The 21636-nt window shown below is 47.2% G+C and overlaps 1 protein-coding gene across 1 annotated transcript in view; it reads left to right on the top strand.

The window, feature by feature from the left end:
- The window catches only part of COL3A1 (collagen type III alpha 1 chain), a 2242195-nt gene that overhangs the window by 1542939 nt on the left and 677620 nt on the right, over positions 1–21636 (top strand). Inside the window, exon 33 of the mRNA XM_068244947.1 lies at positions 5307–5360. Within this exon, the coding sequence (XP_068101048.1) occupies positions 5307–5360 (54 nt within the window). The remainder of the gene's footprint in view (positions 1–5306; positions 5361–21636) is intronic.

Below are 21636 nucleotides of genomic sequence, written 5' to 3' on the forward strand. Positions count from 1 at the left end.
ATTACGGGTTTAGAGGCTATTCCTAAGAATTTGAATACAGGAGCACGGTACAGAAGGCTCTGTGAAAGAGAAACATTCTGGATTTTCAGATTAGATTCCTTATCTCCCATTGGACTCAATGAAGGTCTTGAAATAGCTACTTATATATGAATTAGATAGATGTGTTGGTTGATCACGCTTTGATTTTTTGACCATGTGCATTTTATCGTCTTTTGTCATCTGTTTTACAGCATCAATGCTAGCTTGTGTAGTCGCATTAGGAGTGGTGAGTAATTAAAAATTGCTAGTAATGACTAGTATCCATTGATAGAGTATAGTCGTTAAGAATCGCTTGCTTGCCTCCCAAGTTATCATTGTTACAACTGTGATGTCATGCATGGATATTGTTGTTTAGACTGGCTTTTGTGCCTTTAAACCCTGTCAGTCCACCACATTCATTCCCACTTGAGGGCACCGTCGGGTTGTATTACATCTTGCCCCGACAAACCCACCCCCCTTTTCTCTATTTTGCCCCCCCCCTCCCGTCCCCAAGGAGTTTGGCGTCATCCTCACAATTTTCCTCATATCTGGAGGTCACCACCCCCAATTTTCCCCAACTTACTGACTGTTCCCAAAGACCCACCCGAGTCTGGCACTCACGATTATCCCATCCCATTCAAGCAGAAGTGCGCTCCACATAGTTAATTGAGATAATAACCATCCTCATATTTGGACACAGCATATTTAATTAGACGCTTGACATGCTTCCACCCAATTTATATACCGCCCCTTTGTCTGTAATGTCTAAACCGCTTTTCTACACTAACTTTTCCCGCCCCCCCCCCCCCCCTCTCCCCCAACCCCCCTTTCCCCATCATTTCAATTTATTACAACTTATATGAGATTTAACTGCAACCGATATTTTAGTGCTGATAGGAGGAGTATTACACAGATCTTCTTTGCATATACACTCCCCTAACGGTTTGAGGTTATGCTCAATTTTATATTACCTTGTGCGGACGCCCTAGGTAGAGTTTACAGAATGACGGGCTTTGTTTACATTAGCACGCACGCGTGCAGCCCTTCATCACGGCTGGTGCATCCTTCATAGAAGCGCCCCGGCTGCTGTTATAGCAACCAGAGGCGTGGTATAAACACCTTGTGCCCAGCCTTAATACGTAAGCGGAACATCGCTCTATCCAAGCGTAACACTGCGCCCCGCCCACCACAATATTACACCACAAGTGGGCGGAAGTCAGTGCTTTTAAAATCTTCGTGCCCAGTGCCCTAGCGTGATCTGACGAAGGCAGGGATGCCGAAACGCGTCATCACGCTAGAGGCACGTCGTGACAGCGGACACGCCCCCCACCAGTGAGAGGCTTTCCAAGACATCGGGCGCCACGCTGCTGGCCACAGCCTGGCGGTGCCCACGCTGCAGGAGGGGAATTGGTGTCTGCAGGCCATTATGAGCCTTATTGCATTTGTGATTTTGTAAGTACATTTTTAACTTGCGCATATTAAACTGGTTTATGGTTTTACACTATGGAGCGCTCTATGTATCTTTTTTAGATCGCCATTCCTTGTTACTTTCCCAATTGGAGAGCGGCTCCATGATTACCATCTGACACCTTTGGCGGTGTTGACAGTCTATTGGAGCGCTAGACACATCTTTTTTAAAGGCCCAGCAGAGGCTGTTTTTCTTCCGCCAATTGAAGAAGTTTGGTATGTCCCAGAAACTCCTGACGAGTTTCTATTCCGCCACAATCGAATCTGTACTCTGTTCCTCCATCCTGGTCTGGTACGCTGGTTCCTCCGCCAGCGACAGACACAAACTACAGAGGGTGATAAGATCAGCGGAGAGGATAATCGGGAAACCACTCCCCCCTCTGGACCTCCTCTACAATTCCAGACTGCGCTCCAGAGCACTGAGGATTACTAGCGATCCCTCTCATCCAGGTTACCGCTTTTTCAGCCGACTCCGTTCAGGCCGAAGGTTCAGGTCCATCGCCACCAGGACCTCAAGGCACAGGAACAGCTTCTTCCCCTCTGCTGTTAACTCTCTAAACTCTCTTCATAAACTCCCTACACACACTGTTAATCCTCCCTCGCAAGCAGGGTTGGTCAGAACCCGATTACATTGACGCACCTTACGCAATATGTAGGAAACCTGGGGATGAGAATGCGGAATCCTCCAGGATGATGATCTATGGCAGTCCAAAGTTAAAAACATTTTATAGCAGTAGCGCAATTGTGTTCGAAACTGTATTTGTATTGTATTGTGTTTTGTTTAACATTTACACTGTGTTTTGTGTTTTTCTCAGCCCTGTATGCCAAGTCCAATTCCGGGCATGACCCAGTCGTGCTTGGCGAAATAAAAATGATTCTGATCCTGGTTCTGGAATTAAATGCTTCCTATAATTGCAGACCAGCTTTTTGCATGTGTCCATGGGTATTTTTTGCCCATTCATATTTGGCAATAAGCACCAAATCTTTAAGGTTGGAGTCTTCTTCTTGTTATCACTCAGATCTTTAGCTCCCTCATCCAATTCTCAATTGGATTAAAATCGGGACTCTGGCTGGGCCACTCCAAAACGTTAATGTTGTTGTGTAACCATTTCTTCACCACTTTTGCTGTGTGTTTTGGGTCATAGTCATGCTGAACTTTCCATTGGTGGCCAAGGTTTCTCTGCAGACTACCTGATGTTGTCATTGAGAACCCTCATGTATTACTCTTTTTTTCTTGGTGGAGTTTACCGTGATTAGGTTCCTTGGTCCATTGGCAAAAAAAAAACATTAGGTGCCTACCACCATGTTTGACAGTGGGGATGGTGTTCTTTGGGTTGAGGGCTTTTCCTTTTTTACGCCAAAAGAAGGAAACTTCATTGTGACCTAACAATTCAATTTTTGTTTCACAGAAGACCAGAAGTCTTGTTCTTTGTTCAGATGAGCATTTGCAAAGGCCAAGCAAGCTTTTGTGTGCCTTATTTGGAGAAGTGGTGTCCTCCTTGTTCTGCATCAGTGGAACCCAACAGTGTGCAGTGTCCATTGGATTGTCTACCTTGAGATATTGCCACCAGCAGAGCCCAGATTCACCAGGATGGCCTTGGTGGTGATCCTTGGATCCTATCACCTCTCTCATTATCCTCCTGGCCAGCACAGGTGTCATGAATAATTTTGGTATGAATAATTTTGGACTGGACACGTTTTGCTCAAATTTAAATAAAAACTGAGAAATTATTTTTCCCACAATAATGTTTTGTGTACATTGTCTTATTATCTTTTGGGAGACACCTATGTCAATTCCCATCAAAAAATTACTTGCTGGTTGAATAAAAGTAACTTTAAGTCAAAACTTGCCAGGGGTATGAATAATTATGGGCAGCACTGTAGTTTCTTCCCTCACTTTGTTTTGTACCATTTGAAATTGACTAGCTAGGATGGACTGCCTCATAGGCAGGGGTTTGAAACTAATAAAGTATAAAAAGGAATTAACGTCAGTTGGCTTCACATAAAGATTAGAGCACAGGCCCAATCCACTTCTGTAAACCATTATGTACAAAATCATTTTAAATAGATTAGCCCATCCAGTGGCATTTAAAGGCACCTCCTCCCATGACTTACGTTTGGCATCTGCCTGGTGTAAAGGGGGAGGTCAAGATTTAGTGACAAAAACTCGGAACGAGATCTGGAGACTGCAAAACCCAAATGTTCAAAAAGAACTCTCCCATTGAAGAGGAGACAGGGAAGAAGGAATCCACCAGCATTATAAAGGATTTGGACCAATTAATTTGAAAGCCAGAATAAGTGCCATACTGATTTATCACATGCAGTGAATTCACTGAAAATCACCAGGGTCTGATAGGTAAATCAGCATATTGTCTGCATAAAGACTGATCTTGTCCTCCATACCCCCTGAACCCAACCTCAAATGCCAGCTTTTGCCCGAATCTTAGCTGCCAACAGCTCAACAGCGAGATCAAACAATAGTGGAGACAGGGGACATCCCTTGTGTGTCCCCCCGTGTAGGCTGTATGTTTGTGAGAGCTAGCCATTAACCTTTATCCTAGCCACAGGTTCAAGGTTTAAAGTTTTAGTCAAACATAATGCCACATTGACATGGCTGATGTCTACGCCTAGTAGCCTTTGTACAACCAATAGAACTACTATTACTTCTAATTAGTTTTCAGGAGAGCTGCTGCTTCTGTTTGACTTTCGCAACTCCAGAGATCCATCTGGTTTAGATGCTAAAATAAAAGAACACAGACACACATGTTCTATGTAGGATAGGTACTATATAGTATATGTACCTTTACGTCATCATTAAATATCACTTCAGGAGTTCTTTTACAGGAAGTTTGAATTTCCCACAATTTTACTTACGTATAAGCCTAATTTTTTGGCACAGAAAATGTGCAGAAAAGTTACCCCCTTGGCTTATATGTTAATCAGTGGAGTAGAACAAATGGCGGATCAGGTTTTCATACTGGAATTGGAGCGTAAGGATTGTGCACTAGTGATCCTGCTCTTGCCAGCTGGCTCCCTGCTGTGTCCGTGCCCCCCATTCCCTGCAACATGCTGCTAAGACTACCTGTGTAGCTCTTGCAAAAGATAAGGGTCTGCACTACTTCCATAAAATGCTGCAGCTACTTAACCCAAAACAACGGGCTGTAGTTGCTACACAGCATTTTATGGATCTTCAATAAAGGTTGGAAGTTTATTTAGAAGTGGTGCAGACCCTTATCTTGTACTTTTACCCTTTTGGGTCAAGGGGTGGGTCATCGCATACCCGCTGAGGATTCCCGAGGTGCTGTTCCATTTTTGAAAATTTCAAGACTACCTGTGTAGTCTTGTGGAGTGTGCAAGCAACGTGTCAGCAGTGCAATGATCAGGGATTCTTCATGTGTGGCAATTGCTGTGTCTCATATCTATGAGGCTATTTAGTGGTATCTTGAGACACAGCTACATAATCCTTGGGGCACATCTGGCTATGGGGAAAGGGGCTGACTTGTACTGGGGGCACATCTGGCTACTGTGGAGGTAGCTTATACACGGTTCAATCACTTTTTCCTGGTTTCTAAGGGAAGAATGGGTACCTCGGCTCATATGAGTGTCGGCTTATATGCAAGGATATACGGTACTACTGAAAACTGCTACAGAATTTTGTTACTGATCATTTTAAATGAAATCAATTTGAGTGAGTTTTGCAGATTGCATAATTTTGACTGACATTATATGGAATATTTTCAGTTGAAGACCTGGTTTTATCATCTCCTTTATTCAGAAGTTTACATTTTCTAACGCTATGCTCTTTTTCTATACATATTCAGGGTCCTGCTGGTCCCATTGGTCCCCCTGGCCCTTCAGGCCCATCTGGAGACAAGGTAATGTGTTTGTATAATATTGTATAACATTGATTCAAATATATATAGGCTGGATAGTGTACTGGTTAAGGGCTCTGCATTTGACATGGGAGACCAGGGTTTGAAACCTGGCTATGGTCAGTACCTATTCAGTAAGAAGTCCTTTGGCAAGACTTCCTAACACTGCAGGTTAGCCCCTTGAGCATGCCCTTAGTGGCTGCAGCTCTTGAGTGCTTTGAGTCCAACAGGAGAAAAGTGCTATACAGTACAAATGTTCTCCTCATTGAGTTCTACAGTATGGCTGATGTAATCCCATCAAGATTCATAGACTCAACAGGATAAAGCAGCAAGGTGATGTGGCTGGGTACATCAGTGGCAGTGGGAAAATCCAAGTGTCAAAAGCCTGTGCGGTTCTTACCTTTTGCATGATCGATATCTCAGTAAAGGTTCGGCCTTTAAAGCGTTGCTATCATATAAATCCAGCATAGCGGGGTCTGAACCCTCTATAACAGTAATTGTAGATTGCTAGTATACCTTAACCACTTGAGGACCGTGGGCTTTACCCCCCTTAAGGACCGGCCACTTTTTTTCCATTCAGACCACTGCAGCTTTCACGGTTTATTGCTCACTCATACAACCTACCACCTAAATGAATTTTGGCTCCTTTTCTTGTCACTAATAAAGCTTTCTTTTGGTGCTATTTGATTGCTCCTGTGATTTTTACTTTTTATTATATTCATCAAAAAAGACATGAATTTTGGCCAAAAAATGATTTTTTTTAACTTTCTGTGCTGACATTTTTCAAATTAAGTAAAATTTCTGTATACATGCAGCGCGAAAAATGTGGACAAACATGTTTTTGATAAAAGAAAAAACATTCAGTGTATATTTATTGGTTTGGGTAAAAGTTATAGCGTTTACAAACTATGGTGCAAAAAGTGAATTTTCCCATTTTCAAGCATCTATGACTTTTCTGACCACCTTACATGTTTCATGAGGGGCTAGAATTCCAGGATAGTATAAATACCCCTCAAATGACCCCATTTTGGAAAGAAGACATCCCAAAGTATTCACTGAGAGGCATAGTGAGTTCATAGAAGATATTAATTTTTGTCACAAGTAAGCGGAAAATGACACTTTGTAACAAAAAAAAAAAAGTTTCCATTTCTTCTAACTTGCGACAAAAAAAAATGAAATCTGCCACGGACTCACCATGCCCCTCTCTGAATACCTTGAAGTGTCTACTTTCCAAAATGGGGTCATTTGTGGGGTGTGTTTACTGTCCTCGCATTTTGGGGGGTGCTAATTTGTAAGCACCCCTGTAAAGCCTAAAGGTGCTCATTGGACTTTGGGCCCCTTAGCGCAGTTAGGCTGCAAAAAAGTGCCACACATGTGGTATTGCCGTACTCAGGAGAAGTAGTATAATGTGTTTTGGGGTGTATTTTTACACATACCGATGCTGGGTGGGAGAAATATCTCTGTAAATGACAATTTTTTAATTCTTTTTACACACAATTGTCCATTTACAGAGATCTTTCTCCCACTCAGCATGGGTATGTGTAAAAATACACCCCAAAACACAGTATACTACTTCTCCTGAGTACGGCGATACCACATGTGTGGCACTTCTTTGCACCCTAACTGCGCTAAGGGGCCCAAAGTCCAATGAGTACCTTTAGGATTTCACAGGTCATTTTGAGAAATTTCGTTTCAAGACTACTCCTCACGGTTTAGGGCCTCTAAAATGCCAGGACAGTATAGGAACCCCACAAATGACCCCATTTTAGAAAGAAGACACTCCAAGGTATTCCGTTAGGAGTACGGTGAGTTCATAGAAGATTTTATTTTTTGTCACAAGTTAGCGGAAAATGACACTTTGTGAAAAAAACCAATAAAAATCAATTTCCGCTAACTTGTGACAAAAAATAAAATCTTCTAACTCACCGTACTACTAACAGAATACCTTGGGGTGTCTTCTTTCTAAAATGGAGTCATTTTTGGGGTTCCTATACTGTCCTGGCATTTTAGGGGCCCTAAACCGTGAGGAGTAGTCTTGAAACAAAATTTCTCAAAATGACCTGTGAAATCCTAAAGGTACTCATTGGACTTTGGGCCCCTTAGCGCAGTTAGGGTGCAAAAAAGTGCCACACATGTGGTATCGCCGTACTCGGGAGAAGTAGTACAATGTGTTTTGGGGTGTATTTTTACACATACCCATGCTGGGTGGGAGAAATAACTCTGTAAATGTACAATTGTGTGTAAAAAAATCAAAAGATTGTCATTTACAGAGAGATTTCTTCAACCCAGCATGGGTATGTGTAAAAATACACCCCAAAACACATTATACTACTTCTCCTGAGTACGGCGATACCACATGTGTGACACTTTTTTGCAGCCTAGGTGCGCTAAGGGGCCCAACGTCCTAATCACAGGTCATTTTGAGGCATTTGTTTTCTAGACTACTCCTCACGGTTTAGGGCCCCTAAAATGCCAGGGCAGTATAGGAACCCCACAAGTGACCCCATTTTAGAAAGAAGACACCCCAAGGTATTCCGTTAGGTGTATGGCGAGTTCATAGAAAATTTTATTTTTTGTCACAAGTTAGTGAAAAATGCCACTTTGTGAAAAAAAAAAAATCAATTTCCGCTAACTTTTGACAAAAAATAAAATCTTCTATGAACTTGTCATACACCTAACAGAATACATTGGGGTGTCTTTTTTCTAAAATGGGGTCAGTTTGTGGGGTTCCTATACCGCCCTGGCATTTTACGGGCCCAAAACCGTGAGTAGTCTGGAAACCAAATGTCTCAAAATGACTGTTCAGGGGAATAAGCATCTGCAAATTTTGATGACAGGTGGTCTATGAGGGGGCGAATTTTGTGGAACCGGTCATATGCAGGGTGGCCTTTTAGATGACAGGTTGTATTGGGCCTGATCTGATGGATAGGAGTGCTAGGGGGGTGACAGGAGGTGATTGATGGGTGTCTCAAGGTGTGAGTAGAGGGGGGAATAGATGCAAGCAATGCACTGGCGAGGTGATCAGGGCTGGGGCCTGAGGGCATTCTGAGGGTGTGGGCGGGTGATTGAGATAGGGGTCTAATCTGATAGGTAGCAGTGACAGGGGGTGATTGATGGGTAATTAGTGGATGTTTAGGGTGGAGAACAGATATAAACACTGCACTTGGGAGGTGATCTGACGTCGGATCTGCGGGCGAACTATTGGTGTGGGTGGGTGATCAGATTGCCCGCAAGGGGCAGGTTAGGGGCTGATTGATGAGTGGCAGTGACGGGGTGATTGATGGGTGGCAGTGACAGGGGGTGATTGATGGGTGATTGACAGGTGATTGACAGGTGATCAGTGGGTTATTACAGGAAAGAACAGATGTAACTAATGCACTGGTGAATTGATAAGGGGGGGTCTGAGGGCAATCTGAGCGTGTAGGCGGGTGATTGGGTGCCTGCAAGGGGCAGATTAGGGTCTGATCTAATGGGTAACAGTGACAGGTGGTGATAGGGGGCGATTGATGGGTAATTAGTGGGTGTTTAGGGTAGATAACAGATGTAAACACTGCACTTGGGAGGTGATCTGACGTCGGATCTGCGGGCGATCTGTTGGTGTGGGTGGGTGATCAGATTGCCCGCAAGGGGCAGGTTAGGGGCTGATTGATGGGTGGCAGTGACAGGGGGTGATTGATGGGTGGCAGTGACAGGGGGTGATTGATGGGTGATTGACAGGTGATCAGTGGGTTATTACAGGGAAGCACAGATGTAAATATTGCACTGGCGAATTGATAAGGGGGGTCTGAGGGCAATCTGAGCGTGTAGGCGGGTGATTGGGTGCCCGCAAGGGGCAGATTAGGGTCTGATCTGATGGGTAACAGTGGCAGGTGGTGATAGGGGGTGATTAATGGGTGATTGATGGGTAATTAGTGGGTGTTTAGGGTAGATAACAGATGTAAACACTGCACTTGGGAGGTGATCTGACGTCGGATCTGCGGGCGATCTATTGGTGTGGGTGGGTGATCAGATTGCCCGCAAGGGGCAGGTTAGGGGCTGATTGATGGGTGGCAGTGACAGGGGGTGATTGATGGGTGGCAGTGACAGGGGGTGATTGATGGGTGATTGACAGGTGATTGACAGGTGATCAGTGGGTTATTACAGGGAAGCACAGATGTAAATATTGCACTGGCGAATTGATAAGGGGGTCTGAGGGCAATCTGAGCGTGTAGGCGGGTGATTGGGTGCCCGCAAGGGGCAGATTAGGGTCTGATCTGATGGGTAACAGTGACAGGTGGTGATAGGGGGTGATTAATGGGTGATTGATGGGTAATTAGTGGGTGTTTAGGGTAGATAACAGATGTAAACACTGCACTTGGGAGGTGATCTGACGTCGGATCTGCGGGCGATCTATTGGTGTGGGTGGGTGATCAGATTGCCCGCAAGGGGCAGGTTAGGGGCTGATTGATGGGTGGCAGTGACAGGGGGTGATTGATGGGTGATTGATGGGTGATTGACAGGTGATCAGGGGGATAGATGCATACAGTACACAGGGGGGGGGGGGGTCTGGGGAGAATCTGAGGGGTGGGGGGTGATCAGGAGGGGGCTGGGGGCAGGGGGGGGGGGATAAAAAAAATAGCGTTTTTTAGATAGTGACAGGGAGTGATTGATGGGTGATTAGGGGGGTGATTGGATGCAAACAGGGGTCTGGGGGGTGGGCAGGGGGGGGGTCTGAGGGGTGCTGTGGGCGATCTGGAGCTGTGTGCTTGGGTGCGACATAGGGTGGCTGCAGCCTGCCCTGGTGGTTCCTCGGACATTGGGACCGCCAGGGCAGGAGGCAGCCTGTATAATACACTTTGTAAACATTACAAAGTGTATTATACACTTTGTATGCGGCGATCGCGGGGTTAACATCCCGCCGGCGCTTCCGTATGGCCGGTGGGATGTTGCGGCGGGTGCGCGGATACGAGCGGCGGTGGAGGATCGCGTCACGGATGACGCGATCGCTCCGCCCATGCCCTTACAAGGACCGCCGCCTCTGTCCTCTTCCCGGCTGCCCCTGTGCGTTAGGCGGTCGGGAAGTGGTTAAAATGAATCCGAGCACTCAGTATATGATTTTATATATATAAAAAAAGTATTTGCTTATCATACAGCATATATACAAAATATGAATAGTTCCAAGAAATGTTTCCTTATAACAGTATTCCATCTCATCAGGCCTTTATAGGCCAGCAATCATCAGTTCCAAGTAACATTTCCTTCTAACAGTATTTAATCTCATTAGACCTTTATAGCCCATCAATCATCAATCTTCTAAATACATTCAAAAAGAATATAACAGTTGTGTTATGTTGAATAGTATGAATAGTAGTCTCATCTGCATAAATAGCTGTGTATATAGAAGCTGTGTAAAACTTGTAGTAATCTTCTTGGAAAAATACCATAAAAAACAGCTTCTTACAGAACCTCTTGCTAGCATCTTAACAGAACGTAACGCTGAAAATGGAATAAAGTAAATCACCATAATATTAAGCATATTACCCCTTTTCTGTGATCTATTCAGCATCTAGAGCCACGTGTGGGAAGGTAGCTTCTATCTTGTGTGTCGTCTCAGGAGATTGTAAGGCTAGTGCGAGCTATGAGCTAGTGTTGGGCGAACACCTAGATGTTCGGGTTCGCAAACGTTCGCCGAACATCGCCGCGATGTTCGGGTGTTCGCGCCGAACTCCGAACATAATGGAAGTCAATGGGGACCCGAACTTTCGTGCTTTGTAAAGCTTCCTTACATGCTACATACCCCAAATTAGGGTACAAGAGGAAAAAAAAATATTTGAAAAAGAGCTTATAGTTTTTGAGAAAATTGATTGTAAAGTTTCAAAGGAAAAACTGTCTTTTAAATGTGGAAAATGTCATGTTTCTTTGCACAGGTAACATGCTTTTTGTCGCCATGCAGTCATAAATGTAATACAGAGAAGAGGTTCCAGGAAAAGGGACCGGTAACGCTAACCCAGCAGCAGCAGCACACGTGATGGAACAGGAGCAGGCGCAGGAGGAGAAGGCCATGCTTTTTGAGACACAACAACCCAGGCCTTGCATGAGGTTAAGAAGCGTGCGGATAGCATGCTTTTTAACGCCATGCAGTCATAAATGTAATAAAGATAAGAGGTTCAATAAACAGGGACCGGGCGTCAACGCTAACCCAGCAGCAGCAGACGTGATGGAACAGGAGGAGGCGCAGGAGGAGAAGGCCACGCTTTCAGGTGCAACTCAGGCCTTGCATGAGGACAAAAAAATGTGTGCGCAAAGCAATGCAATGAGTAGTTTTCAGGACACAATGGGCTATTCGGAGGAGCTATTCCCAACCCCACAATCTTCTACCTGTGAAAGGTCAATGGAACAGCCACAAATGTTGTGCCCGGATTCACAACCTTTTTCTGTGGAAAATGCACCTCGCACTGAAATGCAAGGCGAGGCCGAGGATGAACATGACGTCAACAACTCAACATGACGCAAAATGGGGGCGGAACAGAAAGCTGCTTTCAATGTTTTGAAGGCCTTAATTGCCTCCGGTGGCCAGTTAGATGCATCATTCATCACACCCAAATCCCAGAGCAATGTGTGCAGGAATTTGAATCGCAGGAGGTGTACCGAGATCATCTGGACAAGTGACCAAGTGACAAGTGACCAAGTGAAAAGTGACAAAGTGACCAGTGACAAAGTGACAAAATGACAAAGTGACAAAATGACAAAGTGACAAGTGACAAGTGACAAAGTGACAAAGTGACAAGTGACAAGTGACAAAGTGACAAGTGACAAAATGACAGTGACAAAGTGACCAGTGACAAAGTGACAACTGAGAGGTTGTTCTGGGGAGCTCCACTACACTCAGTCGCATATGAGGAGAGGTCTCGTCGGGACTGCTGATCCTCCTCAGCTTGCTCAAAGCCTTGAGGGTTCCTGAAGATCATCTGCTTGGAGTTCGCCGGGGTTCAGCTTGGTGTCGGGGTCGGCGGCGTCCTCCTCACTCCAACGTGGCAGATCTTCTGTCGAAGGAAAAAAAAAAAAACATTGTTAAAAGTCCAGTACCGCTTCTGAAGGACTCACCAAGAGATGCAGGAGCGCTTTAATCTAGCGCACCATCGCTCGCTGGGTGATGTCCCTCCCTACACGCTGGAATTCTACGCTGCACATGCTAGCACGCTTTTGCGCAGTGCCGAGGCGCATTCCAGCAGCTAGCTACCAAGCTTCTGTGGATCTGATTGGGCCACCATGTTGGATCTCTGCCAAGTCCTCCAAAATTTTGAGCAATCCACGTTGCGTGACTGAGCAGTGACAACTCTACAGTCAGCATTACAATACCACTGCTGTGTTTACTGAAGAAATCAATGTTGAAGATGGAAACCGCTGGCATGATGCAAGTGGGGGATTCTGAAGATGAAAACGATCAGCGTGATGATACCAACATCAGGCAACCTGCCTCAGGAAACACTGGTCCCAGCTATGACAAAGAACAGGACGAGGAACAGCTGGAGTTGGAGCAGGAATTGGATGCCCCCACTGCCGAGGGACAGATCGGTGCACGTTGGACTTCCACAATTTAGCGGGAATGGACAGCAGAAGAGGAAGAAAGTGATGCTGGTGACGAATATGGTGCATCACAACAATCACAACGCTCACAAGAACATGAAGACAGAGGAGTCTGGCAGGACTCTCTGGCACACATAGCTCAATTCATGCTAGACTGCATTGAACGCGGCCCGCGCATTATTCACTATTCATTATTATTCATTATTCTGGAATCTGGACAACACCAATTACTGGGTTTATACCCAGTTTATACAAACACAATGTTAAAAAACTGATTGAAGAAAGTGTCAGACAGGTCAAAAATGGAACAATTCCAGCAGGCCCTTGAGGATGGAGACTTTAGAGAGGAGATTGACATCCTCCTCCTTCTCTAGCCAGTTGTATGCCGACAGACTGACTTCAGCAAACCCAGGAGGACCAGGAGGGCAGCAAAGAACACAAGCTGCTGCTAGTGCCGAAAAGGGAATGGTATTGGCAGTGTCCTTGGAGTGGGAACATTTTCTGACACCCATGCAGCAGCCCACAGAACAGCAATCGGGCAGTTCCACGTCCTCCAACACCAATCGCCTGGAGAAGATGGTCAAGGTCCAGGACTACATGTCAGATGGCGTAGCTGTGTTGAACAATCCATCTGCAGACAGACGGTGAGTGTGACAGGCAGCACAGAAGGACCATGGCAACTCACTCATAGTACCACAGTTTGATAGTGCTGCCCAAAAAATTATATGGATCCGTGGACCCGGGCACTGCGGGCAGAACTGAGAAGTGGGAACGCAGATTTTAGTACCTAAACACACGATACAACATGTTTTCCGGGGTCGGACTCTGAAGCACATACAGATGGTCCCGATCATCATCCTCATCATACAACTCTTCTCCTGAGTCTGACCCACCCACCACCTCTGCCACCCCAACATCCCCAGACACAGACCCCTCATCGTCCTCAACATTAACTTGGGATGCTGGCCTGAGCCAGACCTCCTCCTCCACATCAGGCCCCATCATCTCCTCAATGGCAGCCCTCATTAATCGCTCTGGCGACGGACCGATGGACACAACGTTCTCCTCCGGGGAGGGCTGCTGCTGACCACTGGCTGCTGGGGTGGATGTTATAGCTTGCGTGGGGCGTTGGCTGTTGCTGTTGTTGGGAGTGCTGCTCACAGCGGAGGTCTCTGAGGAACTCATGGTGAGCTCATATAGTGGTTGGCGGTGAGTGGAGTATTACTGATCCCAGCAATATACACAATGACTGGCAGAGTACGCAATGCTTATTAGTCTGGCTGAGCGGTGTACACAGAGTGGCAGTACACACAATGCTATATAGTCTGGCTGAGCGGTGTACACAGAGTGGCAGTAAACAATGCTATATAGTCTGGCTGAGCCGTGTACACAGAGTGGCAGTAAACAATGCTATATAGTCTGGCTGAGCCGTGTACACAGAGTGGAAGTACACACAATGCTATATAGTCTGGCTGAGCCGTGTACACAGAGTGGCAGTACACACAATGCTATATAGTCTGGCTGAGCGGTGTACACAGAGTGGCAGTAAACACAATGCTATATATAGCGTGGCTGAGCGAGGTACAGAGTGGCAGTACACACAATGCTATATAGTCTGGCTGAGCCGTGTACACAGAGTGGCAGTAAACACAATGCTATATATAGCGTGGCTGAGCGAGGTACACAGTGGCAGTACACACAATGCTATATAGTCTGGCTGAGCCGTGTACACAGAGTGGCAGTAAACACAATGCTATATATAGTGTGGCTGAGCGAGGTACACAGTGGCAGTAAACAATGCTATATATAGTGTGGCTGAGCGAGCGGTGTACTACTGTTCCCAGCAGCGACACACAATGCCTGGGGGGGACCTTGGCTAGCGTGGCTGGAGAGCGAACTACCCTGCCTGCCTACCCAAAGCTAAACCCACAGACAAATGGCGGAGATATGACGTGGTTCGGGTATTTATTTACCCGAACCACGTGACCGTTCGGCCAATCAGAGCGCGTTCGGGTCCGAACCATGTGACCCGTTCGGCCAATCACAGCGCTAGCTGAACGTTCGGGGAACGTTCGGCCATGCGCTCTTAGTTCGGCCATGTGGCCGAACGGTTTGGCCGAACACCTGATGGTGTTCGGCCGAACTCGAACATCACCCGAACAGGGTGATGTTCTGCAGAACCCGAACAGTGGCGAACACTGTTCGCCCAACACTACTATGAGCTTTCAGCTCCTACTTTTATAGTGATTGGATGCAATATGGCTGCCTAATTTGGAATTTCCCTAAATCTCTAGTTCTGACTGGCTGAGAGTTCCGTGCATCAATTCTTTATCATATTTTGAATACCTAAGTCATAATATTTTTGTTTATAAATTCCTTATTTAACATCTGTGGGAATTTATGTAGTTTTGGATATTTACACATACTGACATTTGCTTATTGGGTCATTTTTGACGCAGTTAATTAAAAATGGATGTTACCAGCCATCTTGTCTGCTAATTGACTTATTGGGAACTTAAATATTAATGTCATTCATGACGCATTTTTTAATCTTCAAAGATTTTTATTGTTTTTTGGGGTTTTTTTAACAGCAATCATGAACATAACAATAACACGGTGTGTCAACAGAATTTTGAATGATAACATAAAGGCAGTTATAGACCACACATCTCTTTAAACATTCCAAGTACCCAATAGGATCAGAGAGGTACGGGTGCTATTCAGATGTCAAAAGGAAGACCTAGGGCTTGATTCACAAAGCGGTGCTAACTGTTAGCACGCCTGTGAAAACCCCCTTAGCACGTCAAAACAAGCTTATCGCGCATAAAACTTTACGCGCACAAAACTTTATGCGCGTAAAACTTTACGCGTGTACTGCACAGAGCGCAGGGCACTCCGCGCGAAGTGCCCATTAAAGCCTATGGGACTTAGCGCGCGTAAAACTTTGCGCGCGTAAAACTTTGTGCGCGCAAAGTTAGCGCACGATCTGATTGAGAAATCCGGTGCTAACCTACTTAGCACCTTGGTTAGCGTGTCTAAAGACTTTAGACGTGCTAAGTAGGTTAGCACCGCTTTGTGAATCAAGCCCCTAATGTTTAAAGTAATGAGCACACCTTAAAACAAGGAGGAAGGGATAGGTGAACATAACAAAAGGCTAATGTTTCCCGGAGGTTAAGTACCAGCTATCCGGGAATTGTGCTTTGTTGGAAGGGGTACTAGGGAGGAGATACTGGGGTAGGCGATAGAAAGCCAGTATCTAAGGCAAGCTGTGGAGGCATACCCTATAAAGTGGGTTATGACTCTGCTTAGGATGGAGTTTAAGGGTTGAGGAGAAGTAGAGAAGAGGGAAGAAATGAGATAAAGAGGGGAGAAAAAGGAAGAGGGGAGGAAAGGTCTAGTGGGAGGCAGGCATGCTCAGATGTACCAAAATTCGATTCAGGTACATTCGAATTCGGGTCCGATGGACATTCGGATTCGCCCACGAAATTCGGTTCGGATGTCGGTAACAAAATTCGGTAAAAATTAGTGTTCGGGAATTCGGATGCGTTTTTTTTTAAAGGGAAATCACATTTAAATCGGTGTAATTAAAAAACAAAACAAAAAAAGTGACATATGGAAGCAGTTAATGTATTCTGTGAAACCTGGCATTGGGAAGACAGACAGCAGGAGGATAAATACAGCAGCAGCAGGAGGAGGAGTGACGTGTGGCAGCAGGCAATGTATTGTGTGGACCCTGGCGGTGGGACCACAGACAGCAGGAGGATAAATACAGCAGGAGGAGGAGGAGGAGTGACGTGTGGCAGCAGGCAATGTATTGTGTGGACCCTGGCGGTGGGACCACAGACAGCAGGAGGATAAATACAGCAGCAGCAGGAGTGATGTGTGGCAGCAGGCAATGTAATGTGTAGACCCTGGCGGTGGGACCACAGACAGCAGGAGGATGAAAATCAGTGCGGCTTAATATGTTGGCGCTTTATAAATACAATAAATACGTAAATAAATTCATAAATAAATAAATACAGCAGCAGCAGAAGCAGGAGGAGGAGGAGTCATGTATGGCAGCAGGCAATGTATTGTGTTGTGGACCCGGGCGTTGGGACCACAGACAGCAGGAGGATGAAAATCAGCGCGGCGTAATATGTTGGCGCTTTATAAATACAATAAATACATAAATAAATTCATAAATAAATAAATACAGCAGGAGGAGCAGTGACTTATGGCAGCAGGCAATGTATTGTGTTGTGGACCCTGGCGTTGGGACCACAGACAGCAGGAGGATGAAAATCAGCGGGGCGTAATATGTTGGCACTTTAAAAATACAATGAATACATAAATAAATTCATAAATAAATACAGCAGCTGCAGCAGGAGGAGAAGGAGGAGTGACGTATGGCAGCAGGCAATGTATTGTGTTGTGGACCCTGGCGTTGGGACCACAGACAGCAGGAGGATAAAAATCAGCGTGGCGTAATATGTTGGCACTTTATAATATAAATACATAAATAAATTGATAAAATCATAAATAAATACAGCAGGAGGAGGAGGAGTGATGTATGGCAGCAGGCAATGTATTGTAATTCCCAGGCACCTCATGTCCTCCTCTCGCCAACAACAGGTGCCAGGAACCTGCCTTTATTCCAGGCCTGGTTAATCTTCAAAAATGTCAGTCTGTCCACGTCCTCTGTGGACAGACGAGAGCGCTTCTCGGTGACCACGCCACCGGCCGCACTGAAGCACCTCTCGGACAGCACGCTGGAGGGGGGGCAAGACAATACTTCCAGGGCGTACTGCGCCCGCTCCCTCCAGATGTGCAAGCACTCCACCCAGTACTCCATGGGGTCCCCAGACTCCTAGCTGCCTGTGTCAAGCCCACTGAAGGACCCCATGTAGTCGGCCACCATCCGGGTCATGCGCTGGCTGTGACTTTCAGAGAAGGTGGCTGCTGCACTCACCTCCTCTCTCGGCTGCTCTACCGTCATGTACAACGCCTGCGTCAATGACAGCAGGTCTCCTGGGCGCCTGACGCCTGCTGGCTGCAGGCACTGGCTGCTGTGCTGGCTGCTGGACAGGGACAGAGGGGGTGGAAGGCGGGGGGAAGGCTTCCTTCAGTCACCGAACAAGGATCTCCTGCAACTCCCTTGTTTGCTGCTCACGGTCTCTAGCAGGCAGAAACTGATCCCACCTCCCCCTTAGCCGTGGGTCCAGGATCATGCTGATGCAGGTGTCCTCCCTCGCTTGCATCTGCTAGACCCTGGAGTCTGTGCGCAGGCAGCGCAGCATGTGCGCTGCCATGGGGAACAGAATGGACCGTCCAACAGAGACATCAGGGTCAGCGTCCTCCTCCTCCTCTGGCCCCTGAGCCTCTTCCTCCTCTCTCCACCTTCACACCACTGCTGCTGCGCTCCGATGTTCCCCCCCAGCAGCAACGTCCAGCACGTCCAACTCCTCCTCCTCCTCATCCTCCTCCAGAGACTCAAATACCTGCGCAGCAGTGGACTGCGCAGGCGACTGCTGTTCCAGCTGCTTCAGGGCCTCCTCTCCCAAATCCACCAAATCGCCAAGTGTCCTGTCCAGCAGACAAACAAAGAGCACCCACTGGCAGAGATGCCCATTGTTCGCTCACCAGGTTGGTTCTCTGCAGGAAGGGAGCCAACACCAAGCAAACCTGCTGCAACTGCCCCCACTGTGCATTGGTGAGTAGCTGGAGTTTGGTGGTGCTGCTGGTGCTGGCAACAGTGGCATCATAGATGTAGCGTTGGACAGCCCTCCTCTGCTCAACCACCCGCTCCAACATCGCCAGGGTGGAGTTCCAGAGAGTTGGCACACCTATGATGAGGCAGTGTCGTGGCAGGCCCTCGAGCTGCTGGATGTCAATTTTGCTGCGGCAGCAGATGAGCGGCGGAAAGTGCGCACAATTTTCCAAGCCGATTCTAACAGTTCCACCATCCCCTGGTAGGTGCGCATGAACTTTTGCACCACCAGGTTTAGGATGTGGGCCAAGCAAGGGACGTGGACCAAGTCTCCCCTGCTGATGGCAGCCAGCAGGTTGGCGGCATTGTCGGACACCACCAATCCGACAGTGAGGCCTCTGGGTGTCAGCCACGTCTTCTCCTGCTCCCTGAGGTACCGGAGCACGTTGGCTGCCGTCAAGCTGTTTTTACCCAGGCTTTTCATCTCCAGCAGTGCTTGGCAGTGGAGGGCCTTCACGCTGCTGTTCAGACGGGATCGCTTGGCGGCGGGAGCTGCTGCTTCTCCCCTGACCCAGCGGGGTAGCACCACATAGTGGGCGACTGGTGCCGTTGCTGCACCCGAGGGTGGACATGCTGCTTCCTCGCTCTGGCTTTCCACCAGGCTGACCCAGTGGACCGTAAAGGACAGATAGAGGTCTGTCCCAAAACGGCTGCTCCATGAATCAATGGTGACGTGGATCCGCGCACTCATGGCGTGATCGAGCGCGCAGCCCACGTTCGCCATAGCAAAGAGGTGCAGTGCTGGGATCGCCCTGCGGGAGAAGTAGGTGCAGCTGGGGACTTGCCACTCCGGGATCCCAAACTGCAGCAGTGCTCTCATGTCACTCCCCTCCTGCACAAAGGAATATGGCTGGAGCTGGGAGCACATGACCCGGGCAAGCAACCCGTTCAGCACCCAGATGCGCCTGTGGGCAGGAGACAGCACCTTGGTCACATCGGAGAATTAGTCGCTGAGCAGGGTCTGGCAGCGTTTGCCTGCACGGGAGGATGAGGAGGCCACTGTGGAGGGAGCTGATGAGGCCACTGAGGCCGGGCTGCCCGGGGGGGGGGGGGGGGGCAGTGAGTTGTTGCTGCTGCTGCGGTGCTCCTGCTGCTGCTGGATGGGCAGGAGGGTCGGATGCTGCTGCTGCTGAAATCTGTGCAGTGGCTGTCTGGGCTTGACCACCGCCTGCGCCACTCTCCGTCAGCTTCTGATACTCACTAAACTCATCCAAATGTTTGCTCTCTAAGTGGGTCTGCAGGCATGAGGTACTCAACTTGAGTAGATTGCGACCTCTGCTGAGACTGACACTGCAACTGTTGCAAATTGCATGGGTCGCGTCCACTGGGCACTTGGTGAAGTACCGCCAGACTGGGGACTTCAACCTGCTGTTTGAGCTTGAGGGCTGGGGTTTTTTGGTGGCCTTGGAGGATTGTGCCTTTTTTGGTTTGGTTGGAGGTTTGCTGCGGGTGGTGGTAGCGGCTGAAGCAGCAGGCTGTGGCTCCAGCCTTCCACGCCCTGTACTGGCCGCCTTGCTGCTGCCGCGCCTCTGCGCCAGAGACGCCTCCTCCTCCGATGACGAACTGCCTTCAACCAACTGTGCTGATGGTACTGGTGGCACATAGGAAGGATCCAGGTCGTCATCATCATCATCCCCAAACATCTCCTGTGAGCCTGCCTCAACCAACTCCTCTACCCTAACATCCCCTGCATCACGCCCCTCCTCCTCAGTGCCAACAACAAACTGCTGCACCTCTAACTCCTCCTCCTTGCATGTCCCCGTCATGTCCACCTCAAACTGCTCCAAATGCTCACAGTCTCTGGGGAGAAGAGCGAGATCAGTGAGGGCAGGCTGGTCGATGGGGTCAACGTGACCATGGCCTCAAGTGGTGGTGGAGGCCTGCTGCGGACCGGAGTGCTGGTGGTGGTGGCACTGGTCTCGCTGGTGCTGGAGGCCTGGCTGGAAACGCTTGCTTCCTGCTCCGCCATAATTTCCACCACAGCCTGCGCCTGACTCTCCAGAATGGGCTAGGGGCGATGACCCTTCTCAAAGATGGGCGCAACGCGCTGCTGTTGCACCTCTGCTCCCTCTTCCACAACTCTGCGATCAGTGGCTGTCGGCGGACCAGTTCCAGACCTATGCACAATTGAAGGTAAAGAGGCGCCCTGGTTGAAATAAAAGTATCTAAAAACAGCTTAACCCATTGAAGCTCCAGGACGTTAAAATAAGTCTCTGCACTCTCTTCCCTACAAAATCCTAGATAACACTGTTTTGTTATCTCTGAACTGATAAAAATGCTATACAGCTGTAACAGAATGAAAGAAAAGCACTCTCCTTCCCCTAGGGAATTCAATGGCAAGCCTAATGAATTAACAAGTGGAAAAATAAACATTTAGGAGCAGACAAATGTAACTATTAGGTAGTGTATACAATGTGTTACTAATACATTGCCAAAACAAAAGAACTGTTTTAATAAACAGGAGATATAGACAAATAAAATGTGAGTGTTTAATGTACAAAAGGACTGTTTACATTAAAGCTATAATGTATGAAAGTGAATAAACTATCTATTTTTTTTCACTTTTTCCCTATTTTCATTTTAAAATGCATAGAAAATAAGGTACCTACTGAAAACAACTATCAGCCACAAAAAGCCTAATTTGTCCTGAACAAAACAATATATAGATCATTTAGTGGTGATAGTTATTGATAAAGTTATTGCCAAAGTAATTAGAACTGAGCTGAATTGTGAAAATGACCAGGGACGCGAAGTGGTTAAAATTGAGGAAATAATATGAGGTGGCTTACCTCAATAACGAAATCCTTGTATATGACAAAAGATTTTTATTTAGCACAGGCAACGCGTTTCGCGGGTCCAAGCCCGCTTCATCAGGCCAATAAAAGTGCCTACAATAGTGAAAGAGCTCCTCAGTATAACTGTATCAACAGCGTTATAGGTTAATACAATGAATACTTATGCATT

Source organism: Hyperolius riggenbachi, chromosome 7, assembly GCF_040937935.1.
Source record: "Hyperolius riggenbachi isolate aHypRig1 chromosome 7, aHypRig1.pri, whole genome shotgun sequence".
Classification (NCBI taxonomy): Eukaryota; Metazoa; Chordata; class Amphibia; order Anura; family Hyperoliidae; genus Hyperolius; species Hyperolius riggenbachi.